Raw genomic sequence first — 13,649 nt, forward strand, 5'->3', positions numbered from 1 at the left:
ACAGCAAGGAAGCCTGTGTGGCTGGAGCAGGGTCGGGGGGAAGGGAGTACATGGCGGCAGGGAGACAGGACGGGAGCAAGTCGTCCAGGGCCTATGGGCCACAGGGAGAACTTGGGCCAAGGGAGGTGGGAGCCCTGGAGAGCTGTGGCCAGAAGGGGACAAAACCTGAGTTGGTATTGATTTCAGAGAGGAAGGGAGGAGAGAGAGCGATAGAAACATCGATAAGAGAGAATCATTGATTGGCTGTCTCCTGCATGCCCCACACTGGGGATCAAGCCCACAAACCAGGCATGTGTCATGACTGAGAATCGAACCGTGACCTCCTGGTTCATAGGTCGATGCGCAACCAGAACCACACCGGCCAGGCCATTTTATTACTTTTGCCGGGGGGAGGGACACACCCAGGATCCAGCTCCCCAATCCTGCAATGTCACCTTTAGGAAGTGTTGGCTAAGGAGAGAGGCTGGGGAATCCCCCTTTTTGTTCCTTGACTGTTTGACTCCAAGGAGACAGCCTGAGGGTCATCAGGCCCAACAGCAGGACCCTCCCTTCTCCCAGCTCAGAGCTCAGAGCCACCAGCTGGATCTTTCCCAACCCCCACCAGCATGACTGTGATCCCTGTTTCAGGGGCAGGCCAGGAAGGGCATGGCAGTCACTCCTCTGCTCATCTGGGCACCCATCCACAGACAGCCCGCTCTACACACAGGCTCAGGGTCTGGGTCTAAATCCTGTCTCTGCCACTTCCTGGCTCTGTGGCCTTAGGTACAAAATACCTCCTCCAGGAAGCCACCTTGGATTGGCCCAAGCCTACCAGGCCTGCTTCTCATGGGCCCCGGGCCCAGCACCTTTCCCCTGTTCTCAGTACTGGGCCACCTCTGCCCACAGCACCCGCCCCCACCAAGCTGAGTGAGTCACAAGCCATCCTATGTTCCAGGCTCTGTTGGAGCTGTTTTGGTCTGTTTTGTCTCCTTTCTCAAGGGAAGTCCCTTCCAGAGAGTGACATGTCCCATCCCTGCCGAGGACAGCCGCTGTTCCTCTCTGCCTGGACCATGCTAAGCTAATGTCTGCTGAGCACCTGCTGGGTACCAGGCAGAGGGATAAACAGGTTACATGTGTGACCTCATTTCCCACTCACAACCACCCTATGAGTTGGCCCATTTAATCAAACATTTATTAAGTGCCAACTGTGTACCAGGTACTGTTCTATTGCAGGGAACATGGGGAGGGAGGCAGCTATGTGGATGTTTGAGGGAAAGTGCTATAGGCAGAAGACATAGCCCATGCAAAGGCCCTGAGGCAGGACCATGCCCAAAGATTTGGAGAAATCGCAAGGAGGCCCCTCTGGCTGGACTGATCAAAGAGGTAAGAGCCAGGGGAAATGAAGGGCGCAACATTGTGGGCCAGTGAGGAGTCTGAAGGGGAAACTGCAGCCAAGGCATCCCAGAACTGAGATTTGAACCATGTCCATCTCATGGATGGAAAGAATAGACCAAGAGGGCATATAGGCTGTGTCTCAGGAACATAGGATGGCCTGGGAATCACTCAGCTTGGTGGGGCGGGTGCTGTGGGCAGAGGTGGCCCAGTACTGAGAGCAGGGGAAAGGTGCTGGGCCCGGGGCCCATGCAAGCTGGGCCGGGCAGGCAGGCACGTGACCCTCCAGGGCCCTCCCCCAGCAGGCTGGCTGCCTGCCTCTGCAGGCCAGGCCTGCGCCTGCCCCAGACCCTATAAGGCCTGGGAGCTGAAAGCAGAGCCAGCTGCCAGCTGCGCCGCCAGTCACTCCAAAGGACCCTCTCGCAGTCCAGGTGAGCAATGCCAGGGTGAGGCAAGGTCTCCAGGTGGGTGTCAGGGAAACTCTGGGGGCTATGGGTGTGGGGCAGGAGGCATGGGAACCCCATTTATGAACCATCTCTGCCCCCTCCCAGCTGCTTAGAGTATTAACATGTCTGCTCAAGAGGAAGGAGGCCGGAAGCCCCACAAACCCAAGGGCAAGGTGAGGAGAGGTATGGGAGGGGGAGATCCCTGCTATGGCCTGGAGACCCCCAGAACCTTACAAAGGTGACCACCACAGCCTTCAGATCTGGGAGTTTTCTGGGTGGAGTGGGAGAGCTCTGAGAGCCAAGGTGCTAACTCTTTCCTCCTGTCCCAAGCTGGGGGTGGGGGCAGACTTCAGCTCCTTTCCTACTTTGTGACCCTCGGCTAGCCACAGCACCTCTCTCAGCCTCAGTTTCCCCATTTGTGAAATGGGGGCTTTGGAAGAAGGCCTTGGAGACTCAAAGGAGGACCTTTTCCTCCTTCCATGGGAGGCCGGCTGCATCTGCCCATTGTCCAGACTAGGAAACTGAGGCCTGAAACTCAAGGTCACCCAAAAACAAGAGCCTGAGAGGTGTGGAAGCCCAGGGTTGTCTGATGCTTTCCCCCACCCCATCCCGTCTCGGCCCAGCCTGCTCATGCTGTCCCCTCCCCACATAGACCCTGAGCAACTTCTTGGGGTTCCTGCCTGGCTTCAGTTCTGCCCGGAACCTGGTGGCCAACGCCCACAGCTCAGGAGGAGAGGCCCAGCCAGTAGCTGATTCCACAGGTACTCCTTCCCCCGAGGCCGCCCATCCCCAGGCCCAGGGTGAGTACACAGCTCGATAGGGTGGGGGGGTCTGGGGAGACTCCAGGAATAGGAAATCCCCTAGCAGGGACTTCTGGCCACTTTGGGACATTTCCTATGTGCCTGCATCATCTAAATAGACACTGCATGACTGGCAACACTCATTCAGCACCAGATGAGGAAACTGAGGCATAAATATGGCAAGTGAGTGGCCCAAGGTGCATAATCAGCAAAAGTGAGGCTGTGAACACAGCCTAGCTCCCTTCAGTACCACCCACACTTTCCACCCCCACCCCACCTCCCATCACCCATTTCTGATGCCTGTGGACCAGGGCCTGGGTGTTCGGCAGGCAGACCTTGTTGGGGGTGGCAATCCTGGTTCCCCAAGAGGGACAGTGGCTTCCCTGGGATGGCAGAGCCTGGGGGTCTCCCCACCCTCGTTACTCAGCCAGAGTACTCGGGACACATCGGGGGGCTGGTGCCGGCGTGGGGGAGGGGGGAGACAACCCAGGTTTGGGTGGCTGCCCGTGCTGGGCCTCATTCTGGGCCGAGCCCTTGGCAGCTGACTTCTGCTCCACATACCCAGGTCTGACAGGCAACTGCCAGCTGTAGCAGAGATGGGGCGGGGCCCTGACTCCTCTCCCTGCAATCTCCCTGGGTGGGCGTCCAGCACCCAGGACTCAGGTGGAGACACCACCAGGGAGATCCTCAGTTCCAGGGGACTGAGGTCCTGGGGGGTCGAAAGGAGCCAAGCCCGTGGCCATAGATGTCACCTCCTGCTGTCCCTGGCGGAGTGGCTGGGACATTCCTGACCTTTTGGGCTGTGCCCGCCAATTGCGCAATGGGCACCAGAGCAGCTGATGCCAGCCAGCTTCCCTCGCATTCCCTGGGGTGCCTGACCAGCTTCTGTCCCCATAGCAGCTACCGACCCGAAGCAGATGGCCAGGGAGGTGGAAAAGCTGCCGTCGCCTTCAGACAAGGTGAGTGGCTGTCAAGAGTCTGGTCTGATGGCCTCTGCCTCCCTCGGGAATGTTTCGGTTCCTGCCCAAGGAGAGAGCAGACATCCCTCTAAGCCTCCACTGCCACATCTGTGAAATGGGTGCATTCCTGCCTCACTGCCCACATGGACAGGCTCCAAACTACAGACCGCCCCTCACTCTCTGTCTAGCATGATGGGAACCAAACAGCAGCAACTCACCATGTGTCAGGCTCTGGACACTGTGCTTTATACGTGCTGCTTAATAGTTAATCCTCCCAACCACCCTGTGAGGAAGGGAGTAAGTAGTACCCCGCACGACAGCTGAGGCACAGAGAAGCTGAGCCGCCTGCCAAAAGTCATATAGCAGGTCATGGTAGTTTGCGACTTGAACCCAGGGGCAGTCAGAGGCTGAACTACACCAACGCTGTATCCACCCTTGGTCCTGAATACATGGGGACCGCCCATGTTATCCTGTCCCCAAGGCTGGGCCAAGTGGAGGGACTGATGTAAGCCAGCTGAGGCCACAGAGGGTGCAGAGCCCTGATAGGAACTCTTCCGCCCAGCACATGCACCCACTCTGGTCTTCCTAGTCTCCCTCTGCCCTCAGCCCAAGCAGATCTTAGCATCTCACAAGGGGAAGAACCTCGACAGGTCCTTCTGGCTGAAATTAAAACAGACCCTTCGCCCCTTCTGCATTTATGCAATTCTTTTCTACTCCTCTCCACTCATGTTAACTGAACACCTACTATCTGCAAAGTGCAGATAATCCTTAATCCATAATCCTTGAAGGTGGTGCTGTTTTAATCACTTTTCAGAAACTGGCTCAGAGAGGGGAATGTGGATTTCACACAGCGAGTGCAGTAAAGCCGAGATTTGAACCTGGGTCTCTGCGGGCACAGATCCCAAGGTGCCCACTTGATTTAATCCTGGGCAGGAAGCAGGTAGTGAGAATAAACTTCTCAATGTCAGTACTGTGGCTATTTGGGGCAGGATCATTCTTGGTTGTGGGTCTCTCCTGGGCACTATGGGTGTTGCACAGCATGCCAGGCCCACAGGCAATCAATGTAAGTAGCGCCCTGTGCCCCCAGTCACAACAATCACAGATGTCCCCAAACTTGCCCAATGTCTCCGGGGAGATGAGGGGGGAGGAGGCTGGATCTCCCCAGATGAGAATCACTGAATTAAAAATAGCACACTCACGGCTGAACCTGAGTTGTGGCAACCCTGAGGCCATTACAACCCTTTGGTATTGGTTGACACTGCCATTGGGTAGGTTAAAAATAATTAGTTATTGACAATTTCCTATGGCTCGAACCCAATACTTGTCCCTGTACTTGTGTGGTTACCACTTTCCCAAATGTTTATTCCCTTCTCTTAGTTGAATACATTCATTTTAATGAACAATTTGGTCTCCCCACTGTAATGGGGAAACCAGGCTCAAATTCTGCTAAAAAAGAACAAAAAAACATAATTCAATGGCTTGCTGAGCCTAAGGCATGGATACCACCAAGGCACCTTGTCAAGGGTTGCAGAGGTGTTAGGGACCCGCTGTCAGCAGGGGACCTATTGGATCAGAGGAGTGATGTGACGTAGTGATGGGCTTGTGAAGGCTGTGTCCTGAAGGCCATGGGTGCCTGCGGGTGGGAAGAAGGAGGCAGGGCCTCTGGGTGACAGATACCACTTACCAGGCCCATCAGGAATCAGGCTGGCAGAAGTCTGCCTCCCAGCTCTGCTCTTGACCACACATGTCCTTTCTCATCAGATGATCTCTGGGGTGAAGGACCAGGTGTGCTCCACGATGACCAAAACGAAAGATGCCATCTCCTCCGGAGTGGCCAACGTGACAGACTCAGCTAAAGGTGTGCTTCAGGGAGCTCTTGGCATGTCCCAACCTGAGCACACTGGAACCAAGGAGGCTGTGGCCAGTGGGGTCGCAGGGACAGTGGATATAGCCAAAGGGACCTTTCAGACTGGTGTGGATACCACCAAGATGGTGCTGACTGACACCAAGAACACCATCTGCAGTGGAGTGACTGGTGCTGTGAACATGGCGACAGGGGCTGTACAGGGGGGCCTGGACACCACCAAGACAGTCCTGACTGGCACCAAAGACACAGTGTCCTCTGGCCTCACCGGGGCAGTGGGTGTGGCTAAGGGTGCCATCCAAACTGGCGTGGACACTTCTAAGACAGTCCTCACTGGCACCAAAGACACAGTGTCCGCTGGCCTCACTGGAGCAATGGGAATGGCCAAGGGTGCTGTTCAGACGGGTATGGACACCTCTAAGACCATCCTGACTGGCACCAAAGACACAGTGTCCACTGGCCTCACCGGGGCAGTGGGTGTGGCCAAAGGTGTCGTCCAAACTGGCATGGACACCACCAAAACAGTCCTAACTGGCACCAAAAACACAGTGTCTGCTGGCCTCACCGGGGCAATGGGAATGGCCAAGGGTGCTGTTCAGACCGGTATGGACACCACCAAGACAGTCCTGACTGGCACCAAAGACACAGTGTCCACCGGACTCTCTGGAGCAATGGGTGTGGCCAAAGGTGCCGTGCAAACTGGCATGGACACCACCAAGACGGTTCTCACTGGCACCAAAGACACTGTGTCCACTGGACTCACTGGTGCAGTAGGTGTGGCCAAGAGTGCCGTCCAGACTGGTGTGGACACCTCCAAGACCATCCTAACTGGCACCAAAAACACAGTGTCCGCTGGCCTCACCGGAGCAATGGGAATGGCCAAGGGTGCTGTTCAGACGGGTGTGGACACCTCTAAGACCATCCTGACTGGCACCAAAGACACAGTGTCTGCTGGCCTCACCGGGGCAATGGGTATGACCAAGGGTGCTGTCCAGACCGGTGTGGATACCACCAAGACGGTCCTCACTGGCACCAAAGACACAGTGTCCACTGGCCTCACCGGGGCAATGGACGTAGCCAAGGGTGCCGTCCAAACTGGCATGGACACCACCAAGACAGTCCTCACTGGCACCAAAAACACAGTGTCCGCTGGCCTCACCGGGGCAATGGGAATGGCCAAGGGTGCTGTTCAGACGGGTGTGGACACCTCTAAGACCATCCTGACTGGCACCAAAGACACAGTGTCTGCTGGCCTCACTGGGGCAATAGGAATGGCCAAGGGTGCCGTCCAAACTGGCGTGGACACCTCTCAGACCATCCTGACTGGCACCAAAAACACAGTATCCACCGGACTCTCTGGTGCAATGGGTGTGGCCAAAGGTGCCGTGCAAACTGGCATGGACACCACCAAGACGGTTCTCACTGGCACCAAAGACACTGTGTCCACTGGACTTACCAGTGCAGTAGGTGTGGCCAAGAGTGCTGTCCAGACTGGTGTGGACACCTCCAAGACCATCCTGACTGGCACCAAAGACACAGTGTCCACTGGCATAACTGGAGCAATGGGAATGGCCAAGGGTGCCGTCCAAACTGGCATGGACACCACCAAGACAGTCCTGACTGGCACCAAAAACACAGTGTCCGCTGGCATCACCGGGGCAATGGGTATGACCAAGGGGGCTGTCCAGACCGGAGTGGACACCACCAAGACAGTCCTCACTGGTACCAAAGACACAGTGTCCACTGGCCTCACGGGGGCAATGGATGTAGCCAAGGGTGCCATCCAAACTGGCATGGACACCACCAAGACAGTCCTCACTGGCACCAAAGACACAGTGTCCACCGGACTCTCTGGAGCAATGGGTGTGGCCAAAGGTGCCGTGCAAACTGGCGTGGACACCACCAAGACGGTTCTCACTGGCACCAAAGACACTGTGTCCACTGGACTCACTGGTGCGGTAGGTGTGGCCAAGAGTGCCGTCCAGACTGGTGTGGACACCTCCAAGACCATCCTAACTGGCACCAAAAACACAGTGTCCGCTGGCCTCACCGGGGCAATGGGAATGGCCAAGGGTGCTGTCCAGTCCGGTGTGAACACCACCAAGACAGTCCTCACTGGCACCAAAGACACAGTGTCCGCTGGCCTCACGGGGGCAATGGACGTAGCCAAGGGTGCCGTCCAAACTGGCATGGACACCTCCAAGACTATCCTAACTGGCACCAAAAACACAGTATCCACCGGACTCTCTGGTGCAATGGGTGTGGCCAAAGGTGCCGTGCAAACTGGCATGGACACCACCAAGACGGTTCTCACTGGCACCAAAGACACAGTATCCGCTGGCCTCACTGGGGCTGTGGGTGTAGCCAAAAGTGCCGTCCAAACTGGCGTGGACACCACCAAGACAGTCCTGACTGGCACCAAAGACACAGTGTCCGCTGGCCTCACCGGGGCAGTGGGTGTGGCTAAGGGTGCTGTTCAGACGGGTGTGGACACCTCCAAGACAATCCTGACTGGCACCAAAGAAACAGTGTCCACTGGCCTCACCGGGGCAATGGGAATGGCCAAGGGTGCTGTTCAGACAGGTGTGGACACCTCTAAGACCATCCTGACTGGCACCAAAGACACAGTGTCCGCTGGCCTCACCGGGGCAATGGGAATGGCCAAGGGTGCTGTTCAGACGGGTGTGGACACCTCTAAGACCATCCTGACTGGCACCAAAGACACAGTGTCCGCTGGCCTCACCGGGGCAATGGGAATGGCCAAGGGTGCTGTTCAGACGGGTGTGGACACCTCTAAGACCATCCTGACTGGCACCAAGGATACAGTGTCCACTGGCCTCACCGGGGCAATGGGTATGACCAAGGGGGCTGTCCAGACCGGTGTGGATACCACCAAGACGGTCCTCACTGGCACCAAAGACACAGTGTCCACTGGCCTCACGGGGGCAGTGGACGTAGCCAAGGGTGCCGTCCAAACTGGCATGGACACCACCAAAACAGTCCTCACTGGCACCAAAGACACAGTGTCCGCTGGCCTCACCGGAGCAATGGGAATGGCCAAGGGTGCTGTTCAGACGGGTGTGGACACCTCTAAGACCATCCTGACTGGCACTAAAGACACAGTGTCCGCTGGCCTCACCGGGGCAATGGGAATGGCCAAGGGTGCTGTTCAGACGGGTGTGGACACCTCTAAGACCATCCTGACTGGCACCAAAGACACAGTGTCCGCTGGCCTCACCGGGGCCATGGGAATGGCCAAGGGTGCTGTTCAGACGGGTGTGGACACCTCTAAGACCATCCTGACTGGCACCAAAGACACAGTGTCCGCTGGCCTCACCGGGGCAATGGGTATGACCAAGTGTGCTGTCCAGACCGGTGTGGATACCACCAAGATGGTCCTCACTGGCACCAAAGACACAGTGTCCACTGGCCTCACGGGGGCAGTGGACGTAGCCAAGGGTGCCGTCCAAACTGGCATGGACACCACCAAAACAGTCCTGACTGGCACTAAAAACACAGTGTCCGCTGGCCTCACCGGGGCAGTGGGTGTGGCTAAGGGTGCCATCCAAACTGGTGTGAACACCTCCAAGACAGTCCTGACTGGCACCAAAGACACAGTGTCCGCTGGCCTTACCGGGGCAATGGGTATGACCAAGGGGGCTGTCCAGACCGGTGTGGATACCACCAAGACGGTCCTCACTGGCACCAAAGACACAGTGTCCACTGGCCTCACGGGGGCAATGGATGTAGCCAAGGGTGCCGTCCAAACTGGCATGGACACCACCAAAACAGTCCTGACTGGCACCAAAAACACAGTGTCCGCTGGCCTCACCGGTGCAGTAGGTGTAGCCAAGAGTGCTGTACAGACCGGTGTGGACACCTCCAAGACGATCCTGACTGGCACCAAAGACACAGTGTCCACTGGCCTCACTGGGGCAATGGGTGTAGCTAAGGGTGCCACCCAAACTGGCATAAATACTTCAAAGACTGTTCTTAAGGGAACCAAAGACACGGTGTCCACTGGATTCACTGGGGCAATGGGTATGGCCAAGTGTGCTGTCCAGACTAGTGTGGACACCTCCAAGACCTTCTTGACTGGCACCAAAGACACAGTATCCACTGGCCTCAATGGGGCAATGGGTTTCACCAAGAGCGCTGTCCAGATTGGTCTGGGCACTATACAGAATTGGTTACCTGGTGCTGGGGAAAGCTCCTATGGTGGACTCACCAATGACCAGGAGACCGACAAATTTGGGCAACAAACTGTGCTGAACCCCCTGGAGACTTCATCCTGCATGGTCTCCAGCCTCCCAGACACTCTCTGTGCAAGCCATGTCCTTGCCACAGAAGCCATTGCAAGTACCCAGAGCCTTGGTTCCACTGTGGCACCATTCACACAAGGAACCTCACTGGGCACAGAGGATGCGGGGTGCATGGCCACCATGCACAGCCATGAAGGTGTCATGGGCTTCATGACACTCCCAGAGGAACTGCGGGAGATCTTCCACCCCATGAACGCTGAGGAGCAAGGTAAGGACTAGCAGTCCTAGTGGGTGCTTGTCATCTGTCCAACCCAAGATCTGGATGCCACAAGGGGACTCAGGTTGAGTAATCCCATCTTCCCTTCCAGCTCAGTTGGTGGCTTCTGAGCCTGGGCCCAGGGTACCCGCAGCAGACCAGAGCAGTTACTTCGTGCGTCTTGGTGACCTGGCCCACGGCTTTCGCCAGCGGGCTTTCGAGCATACCCTGAGCCATTTGCAGCATGGCCAGTTCCAGGCTAGGGCCACACTGGCCCAGCTTGAGGACTCCATCAGGCTGGTAAGAGTGTTCCCCTCTCCAGGGTGCCTTTCTCAGAATATCTCCCCATGGTTTCCCCTACCACAGGCAGTGACCCATCATCTCAGCCACTAAGATGGCCATAGATTGTTCTCATGGCACTTGTGTCCCAGAGAGGGAGATGTACAACCAAACCAAATACAGTAGTCCCCCATTTCTTTGGGAGAGACATTCCAAGACCCCCTGTGAATGCCTGAAACCATGGATAGACTGAACCCTAAATATACTGTTTTTTCCTACACATACATACCTATGATAAAATTTAATTTATAATTTAGGCACAGTGAGAGATTAACAGTAATAATAAAATAGAGCAATTATAACATATTGTAAGTGATGTTACTGTGGCATTAAGTAAAATAAGGGTGACTTGAACATGAGCACTGTGATACCCCAATAACTGATTTGATAACTGATACAGCTACTGTGTGACTAATAGGTGGGGGCATCTACAGAGTGGAGACACCGGACAAAGGGATGGGTCACGCCCCTGGTGGGCAGAGCAGGGCCATTTGAGATCTCATCACACTATTCAGAACAGCGTGCCATTTAAAAATTATGAATTTTTTATTTCTGGAGTTTTTCCTTTAATATTTTTGAACCGTGGTTGACTGCAGGAACTGAAATTGTGGAAAGTGAAACTCACCATAAGAGGGGAATGCTGTACCTACAAAAAGGGATGCAAAGAAGGAAACAAGACAACCATGTAGATAGAGAGGGTCTGGGCTGGGCAGGAGAGCGCCCCTTTGAGCCACATTGTGAATGCCAAGGAGAGAGCCATGCAGAGTTGGGGAGAAGTGGAGACCATAAGAAGAGAGTGCTCAGTCCTAACTGGGTAGCTCAGTTGGTTATAGCATCATCCCAATATGCCAAGGTTGCAGGTTCAATCCCCGGTCAGGTCACATATAAGAATCAACCAATTCTATATAATAAAGAGGTGATATGCAAATTAACCCTCACACCCTCACAAGATGGCTGCCTACGACCAGGCCGGCAGGGGGGTTAGTGAGGGACAACCACATGACTGAATAAGCAGGCTGCATGGGGCGACCAGGCCGGCAGGGGGATTAGTGAGGGACAACCAAGCAACTGAACAGCAGGCTGTGTGGGGCGACCAGGCCAGCAGGGGGGTTAGTGAGGGATGACCAAACGACTGAACAGCAGGCTGCATGGAGCGACCAGGCCGGTGGGGGTGGGGGGGTGGGGGGGGGAGTGGCAACCAGGCCAGCAGGGGGGGAAGTTAGGGGCAACCAGGCTGGCAGAGGGGGGCAGTTGTTGATGACCAGGCCGGCAGGGGGGGGCAGTAAGAGGCGACCAGGCCAGCGAGGGGGGGGTGCAGTTGGGGGCAACCAGGATGGGGGGTGGGGCAGTTGGGGGCAATTAGGCTGGCAGGGGGGGCAATGAGGGATGACTAGGCTGGTGGGGGAGGCAGTTAGGGGCGACCAGACAAGCAGGCAGGTGAGCGATTAGGAGCCAGCAGTCCAGGATTGTGAGAGGGATGTCCCCCAAGGGGTCCCGGATTGGAGAGCTTGCAGGCTGGGCTGAGGGGACCCCCACCCCCACCCTCGTGCATGAATTTTATGTACCGGGCCTCTAGTGAATGTATAAATAAGCGGAACAAATCAATGTCTTTTTCTCTCTCTCCTTTCCTCTCTAAAATCAATGTAAGCCTGGTCGAGATGTCTCAGTGGCTGAACATCGACCTATGAACCATGGGTTTGATTCCCAGTCAGGGCACATGTCCGGATTGTGAACTCCATCCCCAGTAGGGAGTGTGCAGGAGGCAGTCAATTGATGTTTCTCTCTTATTGATGTTTCTCTCTCTCTCTCTCTCTCTCTCCGTTCTTCTCTCTCTAAAATCAATAAAAACGTATTTTTAAAAACTAAAATCAATTAAAAAACAACACCAGAGTGCCCAATAACAAGCTATGTATTCAAGGAACAGAAAGGCAGCTGGGGTGACAGGATGAAGTGAAGGTGGGGACGGGATAGAGGGAGCCCAGGGATCCAGGGTTCAGTGATGTACAGTGATCATGATGGGGTGTTAGCGGGAGATGAGGTCTGAGATGCCTTGGGGGCAGATCGTGCAGACCACAGGGAGGTGTTTTTTTTATCCAACAGGGAATGGAGCCACATGAGGGCTTAGAGTTGGGGGGTGACAAGATTGCATCATCTGTTATTTGATCTCCCTGAAGACCTCATGAGAATTTAGATTATTGCCACTTTACAAGAGAAGACAGGCCTATCAGGGACAGCTGGCTCTAAACTTGTGGCACTCCCACCATGCCACACAGCTCCAGGCCAGGGAGTACCCACCCCAACTCCTCATGCCATTCTTAGGAGAAAGTGTGTGAAAGGTCCTTGCCAAAAGCCCTCACTCATTTCTCTGTTGGGCTCTTTACAGATTGAAAAGGCCAAGCAGGCTCCAGAAGGACAGCCATGGACAGATAAAGCCGGTACCCAAGAGGTACGTACAAGACAAGGCTCCCAGGGTCTTCTCCTCTCTGACCCCTGCTCACCTCTCCCCCTCTTCCTGCAGGTATCAGACTTGGGGGCTCTGTCCAGGACGTGTGGACTCATCCAGCAGCTCCACGTGGCTTACAGCACCCTAGCCTCCAGCCTCCAGGGTCTCCCAGCCGAGCTCCAGCAGCAGGTCAGGCAGGCGAGGCACAGCCTCTGTGAGCTGTATGGTGTCGTCTCCTCTGCCAGCTCCATTGCAGAGCTGCCAGCCGAGCGCCTGGCTCAGAGCCGTGAGAGTGTAGGCCAGGCCTGGCAAGGGCTGGAGAAGCTGCTGGAGAGCGTGCAGCATAGCCCCCCGCTCAGCTGGCTGGTGGGACCCTTTGACCTGCACCCTAGTGGGCAGCAACTGTAGGTCCTTCTCAGAGCCTCCCAGCCCCAACTCCCTGAAGCTCTGGGACTGCCCCATCTACCTTTCTTCCCAAGCATGGCTGGCCTAGGAGCCGAGGGTTGCTAAGACCATTGACAGAGGGCCTGCACTTGAAGAACCTGAGCAAGCACTCCAGTTACGAAAGAGAAGTGAAATGTGCCTGAGTCTAGAAGATTCTCCTAGCAGTCCCCACTAGGAGCCCCATCATCTGTGCAGGGGATGGGGGTCTTTCACCCCAGTCTGGGCCGTCAGCTACCAGCTTAGCGGGTAGTCCTGCTCCTCTGTACTCACTTTGAAAGCATCTACCCCAGACCTAACAAACACCTTGCACCACAATGTACCAGAATGCCACCACCATCCGGAGGCAGGGTCCCAACTTCCTTTGCTGAATGTGGCCTTAAAGGGCTTTGGGGGACTACATTGTTTAGAGGGGCTTTGGGGGGCTAAAAATCAAGTCCCTTCCTGCCTCTTCTGCTTGCCCACCTG

General features: G+C 55.7%; 1 protein-coding gene across 1 annotated transcript; it reads left to right on the forward strand.

Annotated features, from left to right (window-relative positions):
- Nucleotides 1–1,939: 1,939 nt before the first annotated feature.
- Nucleotides 1,940–13,148, forward strand: PLIN4 (perilipin 4; the record flags this gene model as incomplete). The annotated part of the gene is made up of 6 exons (XM_081092724.1): nucleotides 1,940–1,990; nucleotides 2,470–2,617; nucleotides 3,515–3,576; nucleotides 5,338–9,970; nucleotides 10,071–10,258; nucleotides 12,816–13,148. The coding sequence occupies 6 exons, from the start codon at nucleotides 1,940–1,942 to the stop codon at nucleotides 13,146–13,148; spliced, it is 5,415 nt and encodes a 1,804-aa protein (XP_080948850.1).
- Nucleotides 13,149–13,649: the final 501 nt, after the last annotated feature.

This window comes from Myotis nattereri, assembly GCF_964212035.1.
Source record: "Myotis nattereri genome assembly, chromosome: 5".
In the NCBI taxonomy this organism is placed as follows: Eukaryota; Metazoa; Chordata; class Mammalia; order Chiroptera; family Vespertilionidae; genus Myotis; species Myotis nattereri.